Genomic DNA, 27,361 nt, shown 5'->3' with positions numbered 1-27,361 from the left:
AACACTGGTTACAATATAAGGAGTGCAGTTTATTTCCTAAAAAGTAAACGTCATTATATTAACATTATATACAAACTAGGCACTGTTTGAAAAGGATTTAAAAGACTGGACTATTCCATGAACTATTAGGACATGTTCAAGTCTAATTTGAGCGATGATGGTCTTTTTTTTTTTTCATTTATCTAAAAAATATAAATACGCTGGGCGGTGGAGGGGGCTCGTCCAATGAAAGGGCCAGTGGCCAATGACCTCCAAAAAATATGGCCCAATAAAAATGTGTAATTGAAATAGACCCTCGTGGACTTGTTTGGCCAAAGACCCGTGAAAAACGTTACTTCTTATGCTCCTCTGGTTCACGGTAAAACTTTACAGAGGATTTTGGCTTCAACTCTGTAGCAGGAAACAGATCTTTGGTGAACTTCTCTCTGAAAGTGTGGAGAAGGGTTCTGCTCTCTGCAGAGACTCTGTAAAATGAGAGGACACCGGCTGGATGATCGAGATACAAGCCCAGTCGACTGAAGCGCGAGCGTGAGCGTGGGCGGGGCACTGTGACTGCAGAGCTCCCGTTGTTGAAAACGTAGCATCCCTCTTCAGAGCAAACCAGACTCCAGGAGTTTTCATTTTGCCCGAGCCTGAACTCCGCCTTCTCCAGGTCTCTGCTCTTGTAAGCGACTCCGATGTTGAACGGTCCAGAAGCCTCGATCTCCCAGTAACATCGGCCCCTCAGCTTCTGTCCCCCCCACACCAGCACACAGTCTGGACCCCCCTCAGAGCGGGACACTTTCCTCTGCTCCTCTGAAAGCTCCACACCAGCTCGAGTCAGGTCAGTGTCCCAGGAGAGATCACACCAATCTGTGGAAGACAAACAGAGCTCAAGAAACATTTCAGGAGAGTTCAGAAGACTTGAAGCAAATGTGAAAACAGTAGAAAAATAATAATGCACCTCCAAATTTGTATTTGTAATCAATTTAATATACATTTCAATTTATCCTCCTATAAACTTATTTTAATTCACTTTTTAAGGCAGCTGTGACTTACACTTCTTCGGTCCTGGAATCATTCGGTGACTCCCCCCTTCAGACAAACTGAAAATAAAAAACAACATTAAGATGTTTTGAATAGTCCCAGGTCTTTCAGACATTTGTAGAAAAGTATTTACTTGAGCTGAAGATGGCTCAGGTTACACTGAGGGTCACTCTTTAGATCATTCAGAGATTCTCCTGATTCTCCAAGATTGTTATAGCTCAGATCCAGCTCCTTTATGTGGGACGGGTTTGAATTCAGAGCCGAGACCAGAAAAACACAACCAACTTCTGTCACTAAACATCCGGACAACCTGAAACATTTACATGACGAGAACTGAACATGCAGACTGTGGAAAATATAGATATTATTGCTTGAGTAGTAAGATACCTGAGTATTTGGAGTTTGCAGACTGGACTCCCCAGCCCCTCACAGAGCAGCTCCACTCCAGAGTCTCCCAGGTCACTGTTGGTCAGGTCTAGGTCTCTCAGAGACGAGTGCGGGAACGACAGAGCCAACGACAGAGGCTTCAGCAAAGCTTCAGACACTCTGCACTCTGACAGGCTGAAATGAGAGAGATTGCTTTAGAGGAAGTTCCTTTGAGATATAACTCTCTAATCTGAATTAGTCACTACTAGTACTAACTAATTACTAATTTAAAGGAATAGGCCACCGTTTTTACATACTGAGATATGTTCTTACCCTAGCTTTGACGAGTTCTTTAGGAACTGTCTGGTCTTCACCCGTGCCTTCAGTCACGTAAACACAGCGCAGACGGCGTTAGCATTTAGCCTCTCCCCCTCTCCTCTATAGCTCCAAAACAGGTCAAGATAGAAGCTACCAAGCTCTTCCACGTTTTCCCTATTTAAATATGGTTACGTGAAGTGTTAGACTACAAAGTATAATTACACAAAATTGAGCTGCCACCTTAACGTGGTGGGGTTGTTTGAGTGCCCGAATGATCCGAGGAGCTATGTTGTCCGGGGCTTTATGCCCCTGGTAGGGTCTCCCATGGCAAACAGGTCCGAGGTGACGGGTCAGACGAAGAGCAGCTCAGAAGACCCCTATGGACGTACACCAATCAAGGACCGTGACGTCGCCCGGTATGGCGCAGTCGGGGCCCCACCCTGGAGCCAGACCTGGGGTTGGGGCCCGAACGCGAGCATCTGGTGGCCGGGCCTCTGCCCACGGGGCCCGGCCGGGTACAGCCCGAACGGATGACGTGGGCCCGCCCTCCTGTGGACTCACCACCCGCAGAGGGATCCATAGGGGTCGGGTGCGAAGAGGACTGGGTGGCAGTCGAGGCCGGGTGCCTCGACGACCTGGTCCACATGCGCAGCTTCTGGCGTTCGGGACATGGAACGTCACCTCGCTGGGGGGGAAGGAGCCTGAGCTTGTGCGGGAGGTTGAGAGATACCGACTAGATATAGTCGGGCTCACCTCCACGCACAGCTTGGGTTCCGGATCCCAACTCCTGGAGAGAGGCTGGACTCTCCATTTTTCTGGAGTTGCCCGCGGGGAGAGGCGGCGGGCTGGGGTGGGTTTGCTCATATCCCCCCAGCTCAGCCGCCACGTGTTGGAGTTCACCCCGGTGAACGAGAGGGTCGCGTCCCTACGCCTTCGGGTCGGGGACAGGTCTCTCACCGTTGTCTCGGCCTACGGGCCCAACATCGGTGCAGAGTACCCGGCCTTCTTGGAGTCCCTGGGAGGGGTACTTGATGGTGCTCCGACTGGGGACTCCATTGTTCTGCTGGGGGACTTCAACGCCCACGTGGGTAACGACAGTGAGACCTGGGAGGGAGTGATTGGGAAGAACGGCCTCCCCGATCTGAACCCGAGTGGTGTTCTGTTATTGGACTTCTGTGCTAGTCGCAGTTTGTCCATAACGAACACCATGTTCGAGCACAAGGGTGTCCATAAGTGCACGTGGCACCAGGACACCCTAGGCAGGAGGTCGATGATCGACTTTGTAGTTGTGTCGTCTGACCTCCGGCCGCGTGTCTCGGACACTCGGGTGAAGAAAGGGGCTGAGCTGTCAACTGATCACCACCTGGTGGTGAGCTGGATCCGCTGGCAGGGGAGGAAGCCGCTCAGACCTGGCAGGCCCAAGCGTGTTGTGAGGGTCTGTTGGGAACGTCTGGCGGATCCCTCTGTCAGTGGGGTCTTCAACTCCCACCTCCGGAAGAGCTTCTCCCAGATTCCGGGGGAGGCGGGGGACATGGAGTCCGAGTGGACCCTGTTCTCCTCCATTGTCGATGCGGCTGCTCGTAGTTGTGACCGTAAGGTCTCTGGTGCCTGTCGCGGCGGCAATCCCCGAACCCGGTGGTGGCGCCCGGAAGTAAGGGATGCCGTCAAGCTGAAGAAGGAGTCCTACCTGGCCTTGTGGGACTCCTGAGGCAGCTGAGAGGTACCGGCAGGCCAAGCGTGCTGCAGCTCGTGCGGTCGCAGAGGCAAAAACTCGGGTCTGGGAGGAGTTCGGAGAAGCCATGGAGGAAGACTATCGGTCGGCCTCGAAGAGATTCTGGCAAACCATCCGGCGCCTCAGGAGGGGGAAGCAGTGCTTCACCAGCACTGTTTACAGTGCGGGTGGGGGGCTGTTGACCTCGACATCGCGTGGCGGTCGGGGACAGTGCCCCTGGATTGGCAGACCGGGGTGGTGGTCCCTCTCTTTAAAAAGGGGGATCGGAGGGTATGTTCCAATTACAGAGGGATCACCCTCCTTAGCCTCCCCGGTAAGGTCTACTCCAGGGTGCTGAAGAGGAGGATCCGGCCGATAGTCGAACCTGGGATTCAGGAGGAACAATGCGGTTTTCGTCCTGGTCGTGGCACACTGGACCAGCTCTATACCCTTCATCGGGTACTCGAGGGTTCGTGGGAGGTCACCCAACCAGTCCACATGTGTTTTGTGGACTTGGAGAAAGCGTTCGACCGCGTCCCTCGTGGTGCCCTGTGGGGGGTGCTCCGGGAGTATGGGGTCCGGGGCCCTCTGTTAAGGGCTGTCCGTTCCCTGTACGACCGCAGCAGGAGCTTGGTTCGCATTGCCGGCAGTAAGTCAGGCCTGTTCCCGGTGCGTGTTGGTCTCCGCCAGGGCTGCCCTTTGTCACCGGTTCTGTTCATTACCTTTATGGACAGAATTTCTAGGCGCAGCCAGGGGCCGGAGGGTGTCCGGTTTGGGAGCCTCAGAGTCTCATCTCTGCTGTTTGCAGATGATGTTGTTCTGATGGCTTCAACGAACCAGGACCTTCAGCTGCTCTGGGGCGGTTTGCAGCCGAGTGTGTAGCGGCCGGGATGAGGATCAGCACCTCCAAATCCCAGGCCATGGTTCTCCACCGGAAAAAGGTGCTTCCCCTCTACAGGTCGGTGGGGAGTCCTTACCTCAAGTGGAGGAGTTCAAGTATCTCGGGGTCTTGTTCACGAGTGAGGGACGGATGGAGCGTGAGATCGATAGACGGATCGGTGCGGCGTCAGCAGTGATGCGGTCGCTGTATCGGTCTGTCGTGGTGAAGAAGGAGCTGAGTCGGGGCAAAGCTCTCGATTTACCGATCGATCTACGTTCCCACCCTCACCTATGGTCATGAGATTTGGGTAATGACCGAAAGGACAAGATCGCGAATACAAGCGGCCGAAATGAGTTTACTTCGCAGGGTGGCTGGGCGCACCCTTCGAGATCGGGTGAGGAGCTCAGTTACCCGGGAGAAGCTCGGAGTAGAGTCGCTGCTCCTCCACGTCGAAAGGAGCCAGCTGAGGTGGCTCGGGCATCTGTTCCGGATGCCTCCTGGTCGCCTCCCGCGGGAGGTGTTCCAGGCATGTCCTAGTGGGACAAGGCCTCGTGGAAGGCCCAGGACACGCTGGTGGGACTATGTCTCCGAGCTGGCCTGGTGTCGCCTCGGGGTCAGAACAGCTGGAGGAGGTGTGTGTGGACCGGGAAGTTTGGGCATCTCCGCTGAGACTGCTGCCCCCGCGACCCGGCCCCGGATAAAGCGGAAGAAAATGGATGGATGGATAAACAATGTGGATTTTCTAAGCGGATAAAAGGGGAACTATATTGTAAGGCGTAATAATACCAGGAGTAGTTTGAAATCCGCGCAGTAATCTTCACTTTACTGTGCGGATGCCAAACTACTCCTTGTATTATTACGCCTTACAATATAGTCCCCCCTTTTATCCACTTAGAAAATCCACATTGTTTAATTTTGTGTAATTATACTTTGTAGTGGAACACTTCACGTAACCATATTTAAATAGGGAAAACGTGGAAGAGCTTGGTAGCTTCTATCTTGACCTGTTTTGGAGCTATAGAGGAGAGAGGGAGAGGCTAAATGCTAACGCCGTCTGCGCTGTGTTTACGTGATTGAAGGCACGGGTGAAGATCAGACAGGTCCTAAAGAACTCGTCAAAGCTAAGGTAAGAACATATCTCAGTATGTAAAAACGGTGGCCTATTCCTTTAAAGGCATGGTTTGAACTTACTTTGCCTTCCTGCTGCTCCTGACCGCGGGAATGAGCCGGCGTCGACCCTCCTCTGAAGTGTTGTAACTCTTCAGATCGAGTTCTTCAAAAACGCTCTTTGAGACCTGGATGGTGAAGGCCAGAGCGGAGCAGTGCAGAGGAGTTAACACAATCCGTGCTCTGTCTTCGCTTTTCAGATACTCCTGGATCTCCTCATTGATCTTTACGTCTCCCATCTCCACCATGGACTGAAACAGGTTGATGCAGGCGTCTGGGGAGACTGTCTTCCTTCTAATGGCTTTGAGATGCCCCAACATTTTCCCAACCGTCTCTTGACCTGATTTTACTGGGACCAGTAAACCGTGAATACATTTCTGATTGGATTCAACCATGAGACCAAGAAGGAAACGCTGGAAGAAGTACAGGTGTTCATTGTTTCTCTCCAGGACTTTGGTGACTGTCGTCTTTAGAAGGTCTAACACTGAGGGTCTGGAGGAGGGCTCTGAGTTTTCTAGACCCAGGAAGTGGCTCAGCTCTGGGGCCCAATCTGTGTTGTTGGTAAAACAGTCATAGACATAAAGAGCAGCGAAGAACTCTTGAAAGGTCAAATGGATAAAGTCATAGACTTTCTGCTGTAAAAACAGCTGGTCTGCTCTGAGAAACAAGTTGAAAAACCCAGAGTTGACTGTGGTCTCTTTAAAGTCTAGTCCACACTGTTTTAGATCTTCTTCATAAAAGACCAGGTTTTTTCTGAGCAGGTGGATGAAGGCCAGTTTGCCGAGTTTAAGGAGGAAGTCTCTTTTATCTTTGAGCAGCTTGGTTCGTTCTCTCGCCGGGTTCTTGTCATATTTCTTGCTGCTGCGTTTGGTTTGGACAGATAGAAATGCTCCCATCATCTCAGTGAGAGTCTGAGGAGCTTCTACTTTCTCCTCACCTCCAAAAACCTCTTCCAGTAAAACTGAGGACATCCAGCAGAAGATGGGGATCTGGCACAAAATGTCCATCGTCGGAGACGACTGAATGTATGACATCACCATTTCAGTGACGCCTGGTTTGTTCTTAAACCTCTTTGTGAAATATTCTTCCTTTTGTTGATCATTGAAGCCCTGGATCTCAGTGACTTTGTGGATGAACGTTCCAGGGATCTGATAAGACGCAGCAGGACGAGAGGTGATCCAGAGCTGAGCTTTGTGGAGCAGGTTTCCCTTGATCAGGTTTATCAGGAGACTGGACACAGAGGCAGTTTCTTGAACTGACGACACTTTCTGTTTGTCACTGAAGTTTAGGAGGAACCTGCTTTCATCAAACCCGTCCAGGATCAAGATCACTTTGGTAAAGTCTAAGTCCTGTGGCTTTAAGTCGCTCACAGCTGGATGGAACATCTTCAGGAGCTGGAGGAGACTCACGTCCTCTTTTATCAGGTTCAGCTCTCGAAAAGACAGACTGAAGACAAAATGAACGTCTTGGTTTGAGATGCCCTCAGCCCAGTCGACAATAAACTTTTGGACTGAAAAAGATTTTCCAATTCCAGCCAAGCCGTTTGTCAGGACCGTTCTGGAAAACGTTGTTGGTGAACTTTCAAAGAGGCCACAGAGTTTGACCTCAGTTTCTTCAGAATTTTTCTTCTGATGCCGTTGTCTGAGATAGAGCTGTTCTACAAACTTTCTCTTCCCAAAGTTAACGGACACTGAAGTGTAAATGTGGTCCAGAGGAATCTTCTCATCTTCATCTCCATCTCCATCACTTGTCATTGAAAACCTGCCGAGCATTTCTTCCTTGTGACTCCTTGTGTCTAAGATTTGTCTGTCCGCTAGAAATGAAAAAGCAAATTAGTAAAACTTTGAGTTTACATCCATTTGTTTCTGTGGATCTGTGAATAGGCATAACTACAAGTGTGGTTTACTACAAAGTTCTGCTTCCACTCTAAAGACTAAGTGAAGGCATCTCGGTTCTAATACAATAATAATACAATTAAGATTAGATATGCCTTCACAATAGAGGAATTCTCTAGGTTTTATCATATTTTCTTTTTTTTTTTTCAAAGCCATATAGTTTAAAGTTTGTATAGCTTATTTAATCTAAATTCTGTGTTATGTATTTTATGTTGTACGATTGTACCGAGAAAAAATCCTAGTTTGTGAACCTGTTCTCAAACAATGGCAATAAAAACTATTCTGATTCTGATCAAATTGTCACGAGATTTCTCATCACAGTGTAAAGTAATCTCATGATATATTTATCCTTTTTAGATATAGACCTATTTCCTGAATCTGTTTAAGGGACTCAAGGGAATATTTAGGCAATAATAGGCAAGTGTTTAAGGTCAGTCGCTGCTTGGGTCTGCAGCCTCGCTGTTGATTTTGTAACAAAATCCTTAGTATCTATTGTTTTACTAAATAACATTTTACTCACATGTCAGTAGTTTGAGAGCCTGGTCTGGAGCTTTTCTCCGGCTGGTTCCACACACAGTGCAGTGGAACTGATCGGGTTCTTGTTCTGTGCCTTGTGTCACACAGGGAGAACAGGCCACATGTCCACAGGTGAAAGACACAGGGCTGTCATCAAACCTCTTCTCACAAACACAACAGAGAAGCTCCTGAGATCTACAGGGAACATATCACAGGATTAATCACAATCTAAGTTAATTATGGTCACAATTATCAAGTCACAGAGGCTTAATTTTCAGAACAAAACATCCCTATGGGGTTTATTATGCACAAAACTGTTTGTAAATCTAAAATAGGATAGTTTCTTTTTCCACATTCTGACACTATTGCTAATTGACTTTGCCAAATTTTAGATTTTGCAAGTGCTCTTCAAGGATCCAGGTATAACGTTTTAGGAGTTTAGAGGAAGGAGGCGATTCGATCTGACTTGTACATAAACATCCTTTAACTCAGCAGGAGAAATGACAGACGATCGTGGTCTTCGTCAGGTCACACATTAAAAGTGACCCGTGTCAGGTGTGTAAGATCACATGGACATAAATGACCGCCCACACGGCAACATAGAACAATATTCAAATACATTAGAGAAAGAAGAATATAGAGATTACACTCACGGAAAACCAAAGCAAGGGAATAATCTGTACCGGTACTGGCTGCTGAGCTGTAGTGGAATCTCAAGTACAAAGATTCAGTGAGTGCACTGAATGTAGGACAGACAATAGAAATTGGTGGGTGGATTTTGTTCTTCTGATTTTTTCGTTTTGTTTTTCTTTCAGCAAAGCCCAACATTGCAACACAATTTGATCAAATAGGCGAACAGGGAAAATCAGATGCATTATTGATCTAATCTCTAATTGTAAAAGCAAAACGTATCAAGCCTCATTCACCAAACCTATTATCAGCATTCCGATGTGGAACGATAACCCCAAACTGTCCGTGATAAAAACTGAAAACCATAGTCAATAAATAATTCAATTGATTACCCCTTTGGCTCGTGATGAAAGGTTAGTGGAGTGAACTTAGAACTATCACTTGCCAATGACAACCCACTGGAACCGGTCGACGCCACGTCCTTCTGCGACCTAGAACTTTACAATAAAATAAAAATACAAAGTAAAAAAGCAAATATAAACATGAACAAACATCCAATGATCAATAATCTGCAGTACTTTACCTCCTTGGATCAGCACGAAAGTCCATAATATCCAACTTTGAAGCAGAACTCGCTGTGGCCAGGTTTGAGGGCTCCAGTGAACTGTAAGACATAATAAAACATGAATAAAATATTCATATGTTGCAGGCGTACAATTAACTTAAACATCCTTTATTGGCAGTTTATTATAGCCTGTCAGACTTTGCTCCCACTCTTCAATATTTCTTTCATTTTTAAAACTGGGAATAATGGATCCAGTGTTTCTCATTATGACTGAGCCAGTGGTATAAGTTAATTTTTAATCATATAATAAAATTGATGACGCTGTTGACTCAAGATGAAAGACCAGTGAACTTAGATCTGTGACCAATGACAACCACTGGGATCGGGAGACGACTTAATTAAATATAAATTAATTAAAATAAAATAAAATAAAATAAAAAGTGCAATAGCAAATGTAAATGCTATTTTCAGGCGTGAATCATGAACGAACATGCAATGATCAATAATCTGCAGTACTTTACCTCCTCGGATCAGCACGAAAGTCCATAATATCCAACTTTGAAGCAGTACTCGCTGTGGCCAGGTTTGAGGGCTTCAGTGAACTGTAAGACATAATAAAACCATTAATACAATATTCATATGTTGGGTATTTGGATTTTCTTCATTGGAATGAAAAAAAAAATTGGAAAAACAAGTTGTTTTTCCAATTTTGGTTTGCAAATCAAAAAACGAAAAATCAGCCATTTTTCAAGTGAATGAAACGTTGTTTTTAAAGATAAAGCTAATTTTCATGTTTGCACTGTATATTTAATAAACAAAAAACAAATTAAGACGAAAACGAAAAACACCACAATTTTTGTTTATGTAACCGGAAGTTGTCATATTTGTGCTCCAAGAGCGCTAAATATAAAACCTATATGAAGGTGCAGTTTGTGCAAAAACATCCACCTTGTGATTGGCAGCCTGCGGCTCGAAGTGTGCCGCTGCATCGGCACATTTAGGCCATTCCTTCGGTTAGTGGCCAGCAGACACTGTAGATACTATAATAGGAATGATGGCAATAAAAACATCTTTATACGAGGGCGGAGTCTGGGGTCTCCTTTGTGCACAGTGAGGCACTGGTGTGAACCCGAAGAGCACAGGATTTTCTCTGTCATCAGTGGCCTATTAGCAAATCAAGGAGAGGAACACATTCACTTTCATCTCAAGTTAACAAAGGTCTAATGAAAAGTGCTGGAGAGACACGAACAAATATGTTTTGGATAGCTATAGGATTGATCTAATCAGTTTAACACACAACTACCGTCTCTCTATGATACTGTCCTTCAGTAGATCAGGCTCTTGACTAACCGTCAATGAACTAAACCAGTGTGGTCGACATCTCGCTTTAACTCGGCCTCCAATCAAAACTGCCCTATAATTCCTATTATAGTATCTACAGTGTCTGCTGGCCACTGACCAAAGGAATGGCCTAAATGTGCCAATACAGCGGCAACACTTCGAGCCGCAGGCTGCCGATCACAAGGTGGATGTTTTTGCACAAACTGCACCTTCATATAAGAGGCGTTTATATTTAGCGCTCTTGGCGCACAAATGACAACTTCCGGTTAAATAAACGAAAATTGGGTTGTTTTTCGTTTTCGTCTTAATTTGTTTTTTGTTTATTAAATATACAGTGCAAACATGAAAATTTGCTTTATCTTGAAAAACAACAATTCTTTCACTTGAAAAATGGCTGTTTTTTCATTTTTCGTTTTTTGATTTGCAAACCAAAATTGAAAAACAACTTGTTTTTCCATTTCTTATTTTCATTCCAATGAAGAAAATCCAAATACCCAAAAGTACACTGACCTTGCAGGCATACAATTAAAGTAAATCCTTTATTGGTAGTTTATTATAACAGCCTGTGAGACTTCGCTCCCTATATTCAATATTTCTTTCATTTTTAAAAGTGGGATAATAATGTATCGGGGCTTTTGGAAAGGCTTATTCGGACTGACCCTTTTATTGTTTCAAATATTATTTCAGAGATTATTATTTGCTGTTATGTGAGCGCTATATAGTCTTTACCCAGTAGAGGGCGCACTGACCATAGTTTTTCTACTCACATTTTATAGACTAGAACAAGTTGTACTAGTTTTAAAATGTGAAACAAAACGAAAGCCAAACATGTGTGTGTTGGTGAATGTTACTTAGAGTTTGCAATAAAGAAATAAGAGTTGTGTGATATTATAAATTGCATTGGAGGATTTTAATCCTTAATTTCTCATAGATCTAAGTGCTTTTAAGATCTTTACCTGTCCCACTGTTCACTGCAGGAGCCCAGAGGCTCCTTAAGTGGAGGAATTTCCTCATCGCTCTTTATCTTCCTTTTCTTCAAAGTTCCTTTCTTTGGATTCGACATGTTTACGGCTACTGGGAGAAAATAACATGTATTAGCTTCAAACTATAGAAAATAAAGTAATAATAATAATTTTGCACAAATAGCATAAAATTAAAGCTCCTACTTATTGATCAAACCCAAATGTAGCAACAACAAAGACATAAAACTGTTTTTACTTTTCATTTTTGTCCTGTCCTTTTAGCTGCAAATGTCTCTTCTGTTGTTTTTGCTTCAGGGATTATCTATCTTGGTAGAGCTCAAATAGACCCTGCTTTGTTTAATGTAAACACAAGGATGAACATTCATTACAGTCTCTCTCATTCATTTTCACAAACATCTGTCTTACCTGGAGAGTGCGCGTGTCTCACTCACACATTGAACTGTCCTAAACTAAACACATATAAGAGACACATCCCACAACACAAACTACTGAATCATTGCAATGAAATAAGTATTGAAGACATGAGACATACCGACCGACGTGGAGCCCGTTTCTCCGCAGCAACAAGAGACCTGTGGTTCAGTGAGCAACGTGTGAGCCGCACCGAGTCCGTTTGATAAGGTTATTCATTAGTTTCGTTCTGACTTAGGCCCAACCCTCGTGCCGACCTGGATACATGTGCTTGTTAAACATGAGACCGCAATTCAAAAAATACTATGCAGCAAAAAAAAAAAAAAAAACAGGAATTAAAGGCCCTGTACCTGCTTTGTTTCCCCCCCCAAAACCCTGACAAATAGAGGAAAGTTTTGAGTAGACTGTTCTTTTTGAAGTAATTGTACTTCTTAGAGTAGTTTTACCATATTTTTTACTTCTACTTGAGTAATATCATCAGCATCTGTACTATTACAGCAATAAAAAAACAATAATAACTAGAAATGCAATGGCTGCGCCATTGCGACTGACTGCGGAATTGCGGGAAGCGAATGCAGAAATTGCATAAACTGTTCAAATTGCATAAATTGCTTAATTTGCATAAACTGGTAAAATGCATAAAATGTCATGTTGCATAAACTGTATAAACTGCATAAAGTGCTAAAATGCATGAATGGGTTAATTTGCATAAATTATGTAAATTGCATAAACTCTTTAAAATGCATAAATCCTAAATGGCATAAACTCTTAAGTTGGATAAACGGTTTAAAATGCATAAAGTGGTTAATTTGCATAAATGGTTAATATTGCATAAACTTTTATATTCCATAAACTGGTCAAACTGTTGAAATGGCCTCAGTGCTTGATTGGCAGAAGCTGCACAAATGGCTGAAAGTCCTGGAGTCTCCCCCATTGGCTGGATTCCCCCCATACACACCAATGCAAACATTTCAAACTCTCGTATAAAAAAACTGGAAAACTGCAGAAGGACAATTTTTTCTCAAAACCCACAAGTTGCAGAAGCTGAACATGCACAAAGTGCAGAAATTGCATAAAATGCAGAAAAAAGTGCAGAAAAGCATGGATTTGCGGCAGCCCCATTATAAGTCAATGGGAAAAATCTCCGACATTTTGGCCGATTGCGGAAAAACCGTAAGTTGCAGAAGTCCCAAAAGTAATAGCACCCTTCTCCTCAACATGCGGAACATTTTGATGCATAACTTGCATAAATTGCACAAAGCATGAAGGTGCTGAAAGCTCTAGAAAATCGGGAAAAAGATGGAAGAGGAATAATAACTAGAAATGCAATGGCTGCGCCATTGCGATTGACTGCGGAAAGCGAATGCAGAAATTGCATAAACTGTTTAAATTGCATAAATTGCTTAATTTGCATAATCGTATTTGCATAAACTGGTAAAATGCATAAAATGTCACGTTGCATAAACTGTATAAACTGCGTAAACTGGTAAAATGCATGAATGGGTTAATTTGCATAAATTGTGTAAATTGCATAAACTCTTTAAAATTCATGAATCCTAAATGGCATAAACTCTTAAGTTGCATAAACGCTTTAAAATGCATTAACTGGTTAAATCCCATAAAGTGGTTCATTTGCATAAATTATTAATGTTGCATAAACTTTTTAAATTCCATAAACTGGTCAAACTGTTGAAATGGCCTCAGTGCTTGATTGGCAGAAGCTGCACAAACGGCTGAAAGTCCTGGAGTCTCCCCATTGGCTGGATTCGCACATACACACTAATGCGAAAGGTCCACATACACACCAATGCAAAAATTTCAAACTCTCGTATAAAAAAAACTGGAAAACTGCAGAAGGACAATTTTTTCTCAAAACCCACAAGTTGCAGAAGCTGAACATGCACAAAGTGCAGAAATTGCATAAAATGCAGAAAAAAGTGCAGAAAAGCATGGATTTGCGGCAGCCCCATTATAAGTCAATGGGAAAAATCTCCGACATTTTGGCCGATTGCGGAAAAACCGTAAGTTGCAGAAGTCCCAAAAGTAATAGCACCTTCTCCTCAACATGCGGAACATTTTGATGCATAACTTGCATAAATTGCACAAAGCATGAAGGTGCTGAAAGCTCTAGAAAATCGGGAAAAAGATGGAAGAGGAATAATAATAAAGAACATGAAAACCAATAATTGACTGCGGAAGAATTCCGCAGTCAATCAATAATGAAGAAAATCTTGAAATGACAAAGTGACTTTTTGTATAGAAAATGACATTCATGCCCATTCCTGTGCGGGTTATGAAAAAAAACAGAACGCTCAGAATTCATTCAATTTTTTATTTTTAAATGAAAAGGAAATAATTCCTTTAGGGACGAACATAATGAGAGATCAGGACATAAACAACGGATTATAGCCACGTCACAAATGGACAGTCGGCCCCAGGGCAGCTGTGCATTATTAACATTTTAAATATAAACAAAACACTGTGAGCTCCTTTCACATTTGCTCACTATCTGGTTTTACAATACAAATAAACTAATAAACGAATAAACTGAACTGATAACACAGTCTAAGAATCAAATCCAAGATCTTCCTTGTGATTGGATTAAAGGTCAACCGCTTCTCAACTGTAGCAATCATCGTCACCTGCTCATTTATTTACTTTATTGCCCATAAAAACGCCTTAATACTAACCTCCAATGGCGCCCTCTGCTGTCCATGTATCTGGCCTACACTGTGCAGAATGTTACCTGTAAGTGGTTGAATGTTATGAGTGAAATCCTTATAGTCTTCATGTTTTCATGTAGTAAAAAGTTGACATTTGTGTGTATTTGACCTTGTAGTGACCGAGCAGCTGTATGACTGGTCAGCATGGCGCCTTTACTTTCCATCACTGTGGTCTCTATGATGTGCAAGTTCGTTGTTTTGTAGGTTTTCTGGTGAGAGGCTCCGACAGCTGTGAAAAACCTTCCAAACACTAGATCCTGTACATCCTGGAGACGACTGTGATGGAAAGTAAAGGCCCCATGCTGACCACTCATACAGCTGCTGGGTCAAATACACACAAATATCTTCTTCTTTTTTCACATAAATGTTGCATAATGCACCTTTAAGAGATGCATCTGAACACAGCTTGGAACAGGCGTCACTCACTCACACCTTTTGGAACTGTCCTGACATAATAGCTCACAGTACTGGACTAAAATGTTTAAATTATTGTCTGATGTTTGTAGAACAGTTACAGATGAAAAAGAGAAAAGTAGAAAAGTAGCTCCCAGAAAAAGCGTTTATTACTTACGGTGCCTACTTTTTCTGGGAGCTACTTAGTTGTGCGGACTTTTCTCTTTTTCATCTTCATAGTCGACTTTTGTCCTGCACACTATTTAGATTGGATGTGCGTGTTTTTCCTTTTTAACGCTGTAGAACAGTTACACCCTGACCCTGCGCTTAACCACAGTACATGTTAATCTCATAAATGAGCAGAAAAAGGTTGTTACATTTGTTTCAGTGTAATTTATTCGACTGACACTATTAAACTGGAACAAAAAAACCTTCCAACCTGTAATAATTTGTTATATGATGTAATGTCCATTGGTAAAAAAGAAAATCTAATTTGAATTTAAAGGGAAGGTACAAGATTTTATAGGTTCAAGCAGGCAAATGTGTCAGTGGGAAATAAATGAATGGCCTGACCCCCCGACCGACCCACCTCCCCCCCTCCCTTCTTTTTTTTTTTCTTTAAATGTATTTATTTTTGTAAATGTTATTTGTAAAAAAGCTTAATATAGAGAATCATGAAAAACAAGAGATGCATCCCTCTAATATCACACAATGCAAACAAAAACAAAACCAATCCAAAAACAAAGCATGTTTTGAAAAATGTACAAGACTGACGTTGTTTACCAAGACCACATGTTTTTTCCATTAAATAAAAAAAATACATAAATTGCTCTACTATATCCCATAACCTTTCAATCCTATTCACCGTTTGAGAAATGCTCTAAAATAACTACTAACTACTAATAACTACTTCGTAAGCATTCAGCATTATATTCGAGAAGGTAAAAAAAATGGAAAGCTAGTATGTGTCACCAAATAAAGTGGAACAACACTCACATACACACAAGTAACACAAGCTGCATTAACACAATATCCCATATAATAAGCCTTAGCAAACACTACCACGACCTTCACTAACAAAAAATAGTAATAAATGATTATAAAGTTGTTTCACTCAGTAAGTTCTAACAGTTTAGATTAATGCTATGTCTGTACCTATATCTACACCTTATTGTTTTTCAGTTAATGAAGCTTCAGTGCAAATTCAACCTGGAAGACCAACCTGCAGCATTCATTCACCGTCTCATCACCGACAGCCCTTCACCAATCAACCAATCACAGTCCCATCTCAAGCCGCACCTTCGCTTCGTTCCTGCTTCAGCCATTCACTCGGCTGTTTCCCAGTTGTGCTGCGACTCCTCCGCCCCTCCTCTCCTCGGCTCCACCCCGGATCTCGTCCTCTACCATCACCAGTGTCCAGACTCCGGGGGACGACTCTGTCTATCATTCATCATCGCCGTGTATTTCATATCGTTAATTCAATCTTCTGCCGGAGTCTGAGCCCAAGTTTCATGTCCAATAAAACTTTCCAAACGCCACTCTGTTTCTGTGAGTCTTTCCAGGTTGAAATGTTGTTAAATAAGTTTACTACAACATATACTGTAGGTGTCTATTTTCTGATTAGGAGGAATTGGTTTGAGAAAGGGTCAAAAAAAGGGTTGCTAGTTGGCCTTCGGAGATTTGGGAGTCTTTTCGAGAGTTTAGGCAGGTGAAAGTAGGTTCCAAGCCTTCTTCCATAAAAGTTCATTTGGTCTTCTTTCTGTAGTTTGTAGTTACTAATAATGTTACTGTGAAGTGTCTTGTCAGATGATTTGCACAGGTTTTGCTGCTGTTTTCCTACTGGTGGAGGTATCTTCTCCTTTTTATTTCTCCCTCAGCTCATTTTGGAAACGAGAAGTGGCTTTTCAAGTCCAATCTGGAGGGGACTTTAAATGTCAACATTGCATTTTGGTGCAGGTTTCTCTTGAGTTGGTGCAATTGGCCACCTAAATGAATGAGTATTTGGATGGTCTCACAGGCTTGTTTGGCCATAGATCCGGGCGCTGCACTGAGGTCGCCCACTGCTCTTTACCCTCAACGGCATCGAAGGATGGGTCTAATGCAGATGACAAATTTCCCACTAGGGACAATTAAAAAGTTCACCTTAACCGCCGAAACGTTTACTTCTTATGCTCCGTTTCACGGTAAAACTTTGCAGATGAATTTGGCCTCAGGTCTGCGGCAGGAAACAGATCTTGGGTGAACTTCTCTCTGAAAGTGCGGAGAAGGGTTCTGCTGTCTGCAGAGACTTTGTAGAATGAGAGGACACCAGCTGGATGATCGAGATACACGGCCAGTCGACTCGAGCGAGAACAGTAGGGAACTGTGACCACGGTGCTTTTGTTTTTGTGGAAAGTGTAGCAGCCCTTTTCAGAGCAAACATAACACCAGGAGTTTTCATTTTGCCCGAGCCTGAACTCCGCCTTCTCCAGGTCTCTGCTCTTGTAAGCGACTCCGATATTCAACGGTCCGGAAGCCTCGATCTCCCAGTAACAGCGGTCGCTCAGCTCCTGTCCCCCCCACACCAGCACACAGTCTGGACCCCCCTCAGAGCGGGACACTTTCCTCTGCTTCTCTGAAAGCTCCACACCAGCTCGAGTCGGGTCAGTGTCCCAGGAGAGATCACGCCAATCTGTGGAAGACAAACAGAGCTCAGGAAACATCTAGACTGGAAACAGCCTTTTAAAACGTGGAGCTAAAAATACAGGTACAACTTCAGCTTCATCACTAAAATATGTGAATGCACTTTTTAAGTAGCAGAAACTTACACTTCTTCAGTCCTGGGATCATTTGGTGACTTCCCCCGTGGGACAACCTGAGAAGAAATAAAAGATCTTTAGAGACGCTCAATGTTTCTGAAAGGTCTGCAGTAAAGAGTTTTACTTGAGCTGAAGATGGTTCAGGTTATACTGAGGGTCACTCTTTAGATTATTCAGAGATTTTTCTCCTGATTCTCCAAGATTGTTATAACTCAGATCCAGCTCCTTTATGTGGGACGGGTTTGATTTCAGAGCCGAGACCAGAAAACCACAACCGGCTTCTGTCACTAAACATCCGGACAACCTGAAACATTTACAAACATGACGAGAACTGAACATGCAGATTGTGGAAAATATAGATATTATAGCTTGAGTAGTAAAGTACCTGAGTATTTTGAGTTTGCAGACTGGACTCTTCAGCCCCTCACAGAGCAGCTCCACTCCAGAGTCTCCCAGGTCACTGTTGGTCAGGTCTAGGTCTCTCAGAGACGAGTGCGGGAACGACAGAGCCAACGACAGAGGCTTCAGCAAAGCTTCAGAAACTTTGCACTCTGACAGGCTGAAATGAGAGAGTTGGATGTAACTGAAGTTCCTAGAAAGGTATAGGCTACCGTTTTTGCATGTTGAGATATGTTCTTACCTTAGCTTAGACGAGTTGATGCGTAGCTGTCTGGTCTGTTTGGACTTTACTGTAAGGCTTAATAACACCAGAAGCACTTCGACGTCCGCGAAGTCGAAGTGCTTCTGGTGTTATTACGTCTTACAGTATAGTTTCCCTTTTTAATCCGCTTAGAAAACCGATGTTTTAATTTTGTCTAATTATATTTGGATTGTGTAACTTTTCACATAACAGTATTTAAATAGAGAAAACGTGCCTTAGCCATCCGTAAACTCTGATCAATGATCATTTCCCTACATGTACGTGGGCTTGATCTCAGTGGCCGCGTTACATCAGTTGACTTTCTACCTACCATTGAGCGGACAGAGGAGGTGGGGCTTGTAGGTGACGTCAAGCATTTGCGCCGATTTGCTGGTTGTAGTTTGGCAATGGGGGCGGATACGAAAGAAATGGAAGCTCTTAAATCCCTCCTGGCTCCCAAATATCCAGAATTAAAATTGAATCCTTAGAATGTGCAAGGAATGCTCTCAAGAGCTATGTTAGCTGCTTCACTCACTCGGGCGCATTACGGAGTAAGGATTAAGGAGTTCACCCCTCCCACCTGATAACGGAGTATGAGGGTATGGTAAAACCAGGCGCGGTCACTTCTAACTTCACTCCCGTTATGGTTCATTGAGGGGAGGATTAGAGGCTTTTGCTTACACTGTCTGTGCTATATTTGCGTGACTGAGGGCATACATTAATATCAGAGAGGTATGCATCAACTCATCTAAGCTAAGGCAAGAACATTATGTCAGTATGCAAAAACTGTAGAACTCTCTGTTTGTAAACTCTGTTTCTTGAAAAAATGAATTAGTCACAATACTAATTTAAAGGCATGTTTTGAACTTACTTTGCCTTCCTGCTGCTCCTGACTGCGGGGATGAGCCGGCGTCGACCCTCCTCTGAAGTGTTGTAACTCTTCAGATCTAGTTCTTCAAAAACGCTCTTTGAGACCTGGATGGTGAAGGCCAGAGCGGAGCAATGCAGAGGAGTTAACACAATCCGTGCTCTGTCCTCGCTTCTCAGATACTCCTGGATCTCCTCATTGATCTTTAGGTCTCCCATCTCCACCATGGACTGAAACAGGTTGATGCAGGCGTCTGGGGAGACTGTCTTCCTTCTAATGGCTTTGAGATGCCCCAACATTTTCCCAACTATCTCTGGCCCTGATTTTACTGGGACCAGTAAACCGTGAACACATTTCTGATTGGATTCAACCATGAGACCAAGAAGGAAACGCTGGAAGAAGTACAGGTGTCCACTGTTTCTCTCCAGGACTTTGGTGACTGTCGTCTTTAGAAGGTCTAACACTGAGGGTCTGGAGGAGGGCTCTGAGTTTTCTAGACCCAGGAAGTGGCTCAGCTCTGGGGCCCAATCTGTGTTGTTGGTAAAACAGTCATGGACATAAAGAGCAGCGAAAAACTCTTGAATGGTCAAATGGACAAAGTAATAGACTTTCTGCTGTAAAAACAGCTGGTCTTCTCTGAGAACTGAGTTGAAAAACCCAGAGTTGACTGTGGTCTCTTTAAAGTCTAGTCCACACTGTTCTAGATCTTCTTCATAAAAGATCAGGCTGTTGTTGAGCAGGTGGAGGAAGGCCAGTTTGCCGAGTTTAAGGAGGAAGTCTCTTTTATCTTTGAGCAGCTTGGTTCGTTCTTTCTCCGGGTTCTTGTCATATTTCTTGCTGCTGCGTTTGGTTTGGACAGATAGAAATGCTCCCATCATCTCAGTGAGAGTCTGAGGAGCTTCTGTCTGCTCCTCACCTCCAAAAACCTCTTCCAGTAAAACTGAGGACATCCAGCAGAAGATGGGGATCTGGCACAACATGTCCATCGTCGGAGACGACTGAATGTATGACATCACCATTTTAGGTACGCCTGGTTTGTTCTTAAACCTCTTTGTGAAATATTCCTCCTTTTGTTGATCATTGAAGCCCTGGATCTCAGTGACTTTGTGGATGAACGTTCCAGGGATCTGATAAGACGCAGCAGGACGAGAGGTGATCCAGAGCTGAGCTTTGGGGAGCAGGTTTCCCTTGATCAGGTTTATCAGGAGACTGGACACAGAGGCAGTTTCTTGAACTGACGACACTTTCTGTTTGTCACTGAAGTTTAGGAGGAACCTGCTTTCATCAAACCCGTCCAGGATCAAGATCACTTTGGTAAAGTCTAAGTCCTGTGGCTTTAAGTCGCTCACAGCTGGATGGAACATCTTCAGGAGCTGGAGGAGACTCACGTCCTCTTTTATTAGGTTCAGCTCTCGAAAAGACAGATTAAAGACAAAATGAAAGCGTTGATTAGACAAGCCTTCAGCCCAGTCGACAATAAACTTTTGGACAGAAAAAGATTTTCCAATTCCAGCCACGCCGTTCGTCAAGATCGTTCTCAGAAACTTTGTTGGTGAACTTTCAAAGAGGCTTCTGAGATCCACTTCTTCGTCTTGAGAGCCCTGTTTTTTCTTTCGATACATTTGTCTGAGATAGTGCTCTCGAGGAAACTCTTTCTTCCCAAAGGTCACGGAGAGTGAAGTGTAGATGTGGTTCAAGGGACTCTTTTCATCTCCATTTCCATCACTTGTCAGTGAAAATAGTTTGCTCATTTCCTTTTTGAGTTTTTCAATCATGTTGAAGAGTTGTCCATCCACTAGAAACAAAAACAAAATGTTAATATGTCAATGAAGTTTTCTGCAGTCAGTGGTCAGTAAAATGTACCCACATGTCAGGAGTTTGAGGGCCTGCTGGTTTGGTGCTATCGTCTGGTTGGTCCCACACTCAGTGCAGTGGTACTGATCTGTAGTCTGTGACTGTCCCTTGACTGTTTCTGTTCCTTGTATCACACAGCGAGTACAGGCCACATGTCGACAAGTGAAATACACCGGATCGTCATCAAACACCTCTTCACAAACACAGCACACTGGACTCTGGAATCTGTTGATAAGCAATAATATTTTAGTGCATGTTCACTGTAGCCCAGATTGTCATTTCTGTGGTCTCTCCATTATTAACACTTTTAAAGAAAAAATGGGAAAAACATTGCAGAAAAAATGGAGCAAAAAAGTTAAATACATATTGAAAAAAATTGGGAATGGAAAAATATGGGAGGGGGGGGGGGGGGGGGAATGGGGGGAACATTGAGTGAAAATGGGGAATTTAGGAATAAAAAGGGACTGCACTGTTAGGGTTTCATCATCTTTATTGAGTAAGTCCCCCAAATATTGAGATATACATTTTATCCTTATCACCCAGTCCTAGTCCCTTGTACCTTTTGAACTCGGAGACCACAGGTGTGTACATGGAGAAATCCTCATTTCCAAATGATATCCCACTGGGGTCTGTCGTCTCCACTGTCTTCTTCAAACTATCACAAATATCAAATGAGAATACACTGACTTTTATGGCATTGGTCAAGAATTGCCATCACTTCTATAAAGCTTTTAAAGGACAAACCTTTTAGGGTTCATTTGAAAGTTCATTGGGTCATACATTGAAGAGGTGCTTGCTTTTAAGTCCTGCTTAGGGCTGATGCAGAAAGGTATTTAAATTGTCAACAATGTTAAAATGTAGTTTAAAAAATTGCAATATCCTTCATTGTAGAGTGAAAAAAATCTTACCCCTTTGAAAAGTTCATTGGGTCATACATCGAAGCGGTGCTTTCTGTGGACACCTGGAGAGGCTCCTTTCCATCCACTGACCTGAAACATAAAGTTAATTAATGTTCATCATTTTGTCACGTACACAGTAAATATCCCTTTGGTTGACTTATTTAGGGAAGTAGGTAAGGTAAGTGAAATTGCCCTCAGGTGTCGGGTTAGTCATGTGGGCCACATGTGGGCCAACATGACCAGCATGTTTCTAATTCTTTAACTCATTTCACTGTTCATGCATGTGTGGGAGCTGAGTTTTGATCTCTTCTTTTTGTCAAGCTGATACCAATCTTTTTTTTTTCATTCTACACATTTTAAGCGCCTGAAAGCTGATTTTAATAACTGGCATCATGTAACAGTGAAAAAACCTCCAGGAACGTAGGATATCTTTTTTTTGGTGCGATGCCATTATTGTAATTTACAATTTTTCCAGTATAGTATACAGGCATAGCACATTTTTTCCCCCATTTCTTTTCCCCAATCCCTCTTGAGATGGGCATCATATCTGTTGAATCATCAAATGATACCCAAAAACAGATACACTGAAGGCAATTCCTTAAGGAAAGATCAAAACAGAACGAATGGAAATGAGAGCAAAAGAGAAAATAAAATATGACCCTGTCCAGGATATACAACCACAAGTGCATTGATATGTGATTGATATTTGAAATACAAAGTGCAAATTTCCTCCGTCAAAAGACATCTGCGGAAATAGCTAAATATATTGTAGAGTGAAAAAGATCATACCCCTTTGAAAAGTTCATTGGGTCATACATCGAAGCGGTGCTTGCTTTTAAGTCCTGCTTAGGGCTGATTTAAATTGTCAACAATGTTAAAAAGTAGTTTAGAAAATTGAAATATCCTTCATTGTAGAGTGAAAAAGATCTTACCCCTTTGAAAAGTTCATTGGGTCATACATCGAAGCGGTGCTTTCTGTGGACACCTGGAGAGGCCCCTTTTCATCCACTGACCTGAAACATAAAGTTAATTAATGTTCATCATTTTGTCACGTACACAGTAAATATCCCTTTGGTTGACTTGAAGTAGGTAAGGTAAGTGAAATTGCCCTCAGGTGTCGGGTTAGTCATGTGGTCTACATGTGGGCCAACATGACCAGCATGTTTCTGGAAGTCGGGGAAACCGTAGTACTGCCTTCAGTCTCCTCTGAAACGGTGAAGCACCTCCTGAGTTTGCCCATGTTTCAGAGCGTGGTGTCCTGCACTGGTCAGCTCCTCCGCCGCTTCCTTTCTCTTGGTGGTCAAACAGTCTTTGACCGTCTTCTCCTTGTTTGTCCCTTTTATGTTTCCTGTTGCGCCTCTTGTGACACCTCCACTGTGCTGCAGGTGTGGGGGGGGGGCTCTTGGTGCCTCTTCAGTGTTTCAGGAGAGGAAATGTGTAGGGCCGCGTCCGAAACCATCAAATTGTAGCCTATAAGCACTAACACTAGCAACTAACTCCTTAACCTTTCATGGGGTCAACTGTTAGATCTATGCAGTTAGTGAACTAGAGCATCAGCAGAATTTGAACAATCCGTCCATCCTTAAACAGGGGAAAGGGAAGTGACATCACCAACAGCTGTTTTTCTTCTTCTTTAAAGTTATTGGTGGAGTGCAGGCCAAACAAAAGTGCATGTCGCCCCCTAGTGTACAGTGTCCAAAAACAACATAGTGTCCAAACAAAGACATTTAAGGAGAAAAAAAAATCCAATGATCCAAACATTTCCCTTTAGTGTTATTTTATTTCAACAGCTGTTTCATAAAGCTACAGTAGCAAATGATCCATGTGGCTTAAGTTTCTACTAAATGAAAACAAAAGCATTTAATCTGTTTCCTGAGTTTACTCTTTAACACTGACATGTGACTGAGCTGTGGGGACGACAACATGGATTTATCACTTTTATAAAGTTTGGCTTGTGCAGAATCTTATTTTTTGATTATTATTATTTTTATTATTTAATGTGCTCCTGTCAATCAACAGCGGTTGATTGACAGGAGCACATCGAGGGGGGTGGGGGGTTTGGCGCAGTGGCTTGTGGGATGGCACATAGCTCCTAATCACCGGTTAGTTAGCATCAGAGGTCCCTATGCTAAAGTGCCTATGATAGTTAGCATCAAGGCTCCTTTTCCTAACTACTTCCTAACTGACAGACCAATTCGGAAGCAACTTGTCATGGCGGACGCTGACGCACATTCGGTTTGGCGTAAGAGCTCTTAGCAATCTGATGGTTTCGGAAGCAGCCTCAGTCTCAAATGTCTTTAGCTCATAAGCTAGCTAATTTGTTTAGCTGGGTCCTTAATGGCTAGTATGGACTCTCTGCAGTAGGAAATCCACAGAACCTCACAAAAACACAGAGGAACATTGCTTTTGTATTGCACAAAAATCTGTTAAAAATACAAACATCCTCTTTTGAAAATGAAAAATTATTATTATTTTCTGCCTTTCACACAACATGGGAAATTTCTATAAATATCTTTTAAATGTTGGCTTCCATTGTCAATACACTAATGCAGTCTTTCGGGCATGTTGACCGGTATATTGGCAATTTCTGTCCGGATGTTATTCTGTAGGTCTTCCAGGGTCTGTGGATGATATTATAAACCAGGGATTTGAGATAACCCCTCAGGAAATAATCTCCGGCAGGCTCAGACAGATGAACTCTTTCTGCATTTTCAGATGTTAGAATGGTCTACATCGGTTCTTTCTTTCTTGTGGACGTATTTCCCGTTCCCCTGAAATTCTGTTTTGGCGATGAAAGGCGAGACAGAGTGGCCATTACTAATCTACACCTCTACAGCAAAAGGGCGCTGCTCCCTCAACCACAGCATGTTTGCGACATAACTGGGTATCACAAACTTCCCATCAATCTCCTTCAAACTGAGCCCTCTCCCACCTCACTGTGACCCTCCTTAACATCACCACACCTTTTTCAAAAAATCAAGTCCCCACGCCCCGCCCTGTATAAACAAAAGAAAAGTCAAAAAGAAATAAACTTTACCCTTTTTCAAAGTTCATTGGGTCATACATTGACGAGGTGCTTCCTGCTGGGACCTGGCGGGGCTTCTTTGACTCACTGTATGAAGAAAAAATATGATCAGCTCATTCAGTTAGTCAGTGGACCTCTTTCTTCATAACGTTTCTGAGCATGCAGAAACTTTCATTATTGCCGATTTGCTTTGTTTGATCTATGTGAGACATTAATTATTTAACTCATTTCACTGTTCATGCATGTGTGGGAGCTGAGTTTTGATCTCTTCTTTTTGTCAAGCTGATACCAATCTTTTTTTTTTCATTCTACACATTTTCAGCGCCTGAAAGCTGATTTTAATAACTGGCATCATGTAACAGTGAAAAAACCTCCAGGAACGTAGGATATCTTTTTTTTGGTGTGATGCCATTATTGTAATTTACAATTTTTCCAGTATAGTATACAGGCATAGCACATTTTTTTCCCCATTTCTTTTCCCCAATCCCTCTTGAGATGGGCATCATATCTGTTGAATCATCAAATGATACCCAAAAACAGAAACACTGAAGGCAATTCCTTAAGGAAAGATCAAAACAGAACGAATTGAAATGAGAGCAAAAGAGAAGAAAAAAAAATGACCCTGTCCAGGATATACAACCACAAGTGCATTGATATGTGATATGTGATTGATATTTGAAATACAAAGTGCAAATTTCCTCCGTCAAAAGACATCTGCGGAAATAGCAAAATATACATAAAGAATATGTACAATATGCAGAAGCTATTCACAACAGGATACATACAATTATGTACAATGTACAATAGTATACAGGCAGGAAAAGAAAAAAAAAAATCAAATGCAGTTTCTATTCCACAACCAGTATAGACAGTAGATTGGACCAACAAGTAATATTTTCAGTTTTTGCTCCGTGGATTTGAGCGGCAGAAAGCTCCAACTGAATTATATCTCTATAGGAGACAAGCCATTCCCTCACAGTCAAAGGTCCAGGAACGTAGGATATCTAAGTTAGAAATTGTAATTCCAGCCTCCACATTGTGGGTATAAATCCTGTCTAATAAATAATAATAATATATAATAATGATATAATAATAAATAAATAATTATAATAATACAATATGAACTATTAGCCTGTATAACAAAGGGATCGTACCTTTCAGATTGCTCTGCATTGGGTGGTTCAGATTTATGAGTGAGGTGTCCCCCTCCCTCACTCTTCCTCTTCACCGGTCTGGCCTTTGGTGATTTCGACATGATTCCAGCTACACAAACAAACAAACCAAAAAGCAGATGTAAGAAAAAAAACACCAAATGTTTCTGTAAATATTGCGGCACAAAACATGGTCCTTTTAAAGACGCTGTAAGTTCAAGGCTTTCCATGATACAATATAACATGTGAAAGTGAAAGAAAATGTCGGGTATTTCCTCATAATTGAAAGTACTTCTTATCTGTAAATCTGGAATGGCTGGAGAATTAGTCCATTGTGCATGTTCTTTCTTAGCAAGAGACACAGGAAAGGTTGCAAACTTTTACTCAAATTGAGAGTGTTATTGTGTGGTTTATTTATCTCACTGGTTATGTTTACATGGAGACCAAACATCTGACTATAATCTGATTCTCAGATTACAGAAGAGGCATAATCTGATATACATGATATGATATTCATGTTATCTGATTTCTTCTTGATCTTTCACACGTGTGCATAAACTAACCAGGAAAATACAGAAAAAAGGCCAACATCATGTAACAAAAGGACAAAGACTAAAAGATATAAGAAAAAATACAAAGAGCATTTTGTAAATTAAAAAAAAGGAAAATAAATAATCACAATAGTTATCCATTCAATAAATCAAATGAGTTTGCAGAGTTATTGTGCTGCTGACAGTCCATTGGTTTAGGCTTAGGTTCTCAATCTGGGGGTCGGGACCTTCAAGGGGGTCGCGAGACAAATTTGGGGGGTCGCCAGATCACGTAAATAAAATATACATATTTTCATTAGCATGTAATCTAATGTGCAGCATGTGTTTGCTATTTTACCAGAGTGCCATTATTTGTTTGTAGTTTGATGAATTTTATTTCAGCCGTTTAGTTTTTTTCTTTAATTCTTTCTTTAATCGAATTATGTAGGCTAATGTTCCTATTTCTCACGGTGGGACCCGGGCGGGGGTCACGAACCCCTTTACCTGTTATAATGGGGGTCGAGGCCCTTAGTGTTGTGAGTTAAAGTCCCTGCTCTGATTATTTACTGAATTTTCTCCTCATCCGTACATTTTTAATAGAAGTCAAAGAACAGTTTGTGCAAAGTACAGTGAACCGGATTTGAACTCTAGATTTAATTACAAAAAATTGA

At 42.6% G+C, this 27,361-nt stretch overlaps 2 protein-coding genes and 1 long non-coding RNA gene across 6 annotated transcripts; all 3 read right to left on the bottom strand.

The window, feature by feature from the left end:
* Positions 1-1,140: 1,140 nt before the first annotated feature.
* LOC306980486 (NLR family CARD domain-containing protein 3-like) lies at positions 1,141-25,044 on the bottom strand. Of its 4 annotated transcripts, none has more exons than XM_079579889.1 (9): positions 25,022-25,038; positions 11,372-11,486; positions 9,596-9,676; positions 9,093-9,173; positions 8,902-9,006; positions 7,884-8,074; positions 5,493-7,281; positions 1,414-1,587; positions 1,141-1,336 (listed from the first exon to the last, which is right to left on the bottom strand). In XM_079579889.1, exons 2-9 carry the CDS (start codon positions 11,476-11,478, stop codon positions 1,156-1,158), a joined length of 2,709 nt encoding a protein of 902 aa, XP_079436015.1. In that variant the 5' UTR covers positions 11,479-11,486; positions 25,022-25,038; the 3' UTR covers positions 1,141-1,155. The 4 variants fall into 4 exon arrangements, with proteins under 4 accessions (XP_079436015.1, XP_079436016.1, XP_079436017.1 ...); XM_079579890.1 differs by having other exon boundaries at positions 8,902-9,000; XM_079579891.1 differs by lacking the exon at positions 9,596-9,676 and having other exon boundaries at positions 25,022-25,044.
* On the bottom strand, positions 17,068-21,319 carry LOC306980487 (NLR family CARD domain-containing protein 3-like). Its single transcript, XM_079579893.1, has 6 exons — positions 21,099-21,319; positions 19,235-21,026; positions 18,109-18,282; positions 17,848-18,027; positions 17,733-17,779; positions 17,068-17,596 (listed from the first exon to the last, which is right to left on the bottom strand). The coding sequence occupies exons 2-6, from the start codon at positions 21,004-21,006 to the stop codon at positions 17,085-17,087; spliced, it is 2,685 nt and encodes an 894-aa protein (XP_079436019.1). The 5' UTR covers positions 21,007-21,026; positions 21,099-21,319; the 3' UTR covers positions 17,068-17,084.
* On the bottom strand, positions 21,655-22,180 carry LOC306980411. The gene is made up of 3 exons (XR_013794021.1): positions 21,994-22,180; positions 21,830-21,901; positions 21,655-21,740 (listed from the first exon to the last, which is right to left on the bottom strand). It is a non-coding gene; the product is annotated as an uncharacterized lncRNA (long non-coding RNA).
* Positions 25,045-27,361: the final 2,317 nt, after the last annotated feature.

This window comes from Gobius niger (assembly GCF_951799975.1).
Source record: "Gobius niger genome assembly, chromosome: 21".
Classification (NCBI taxonomy): Eukaryota; Metazoa; Chordata; class Actinopteri; order Gobiiformes; family Gobiidae; genus Gobius; species Gobius niger.
The sequence above is the reverse complement of the archived record's forward strand: the minus strand, read 5'-3'. Positions and strand labels throughout refer to the sequence as shown.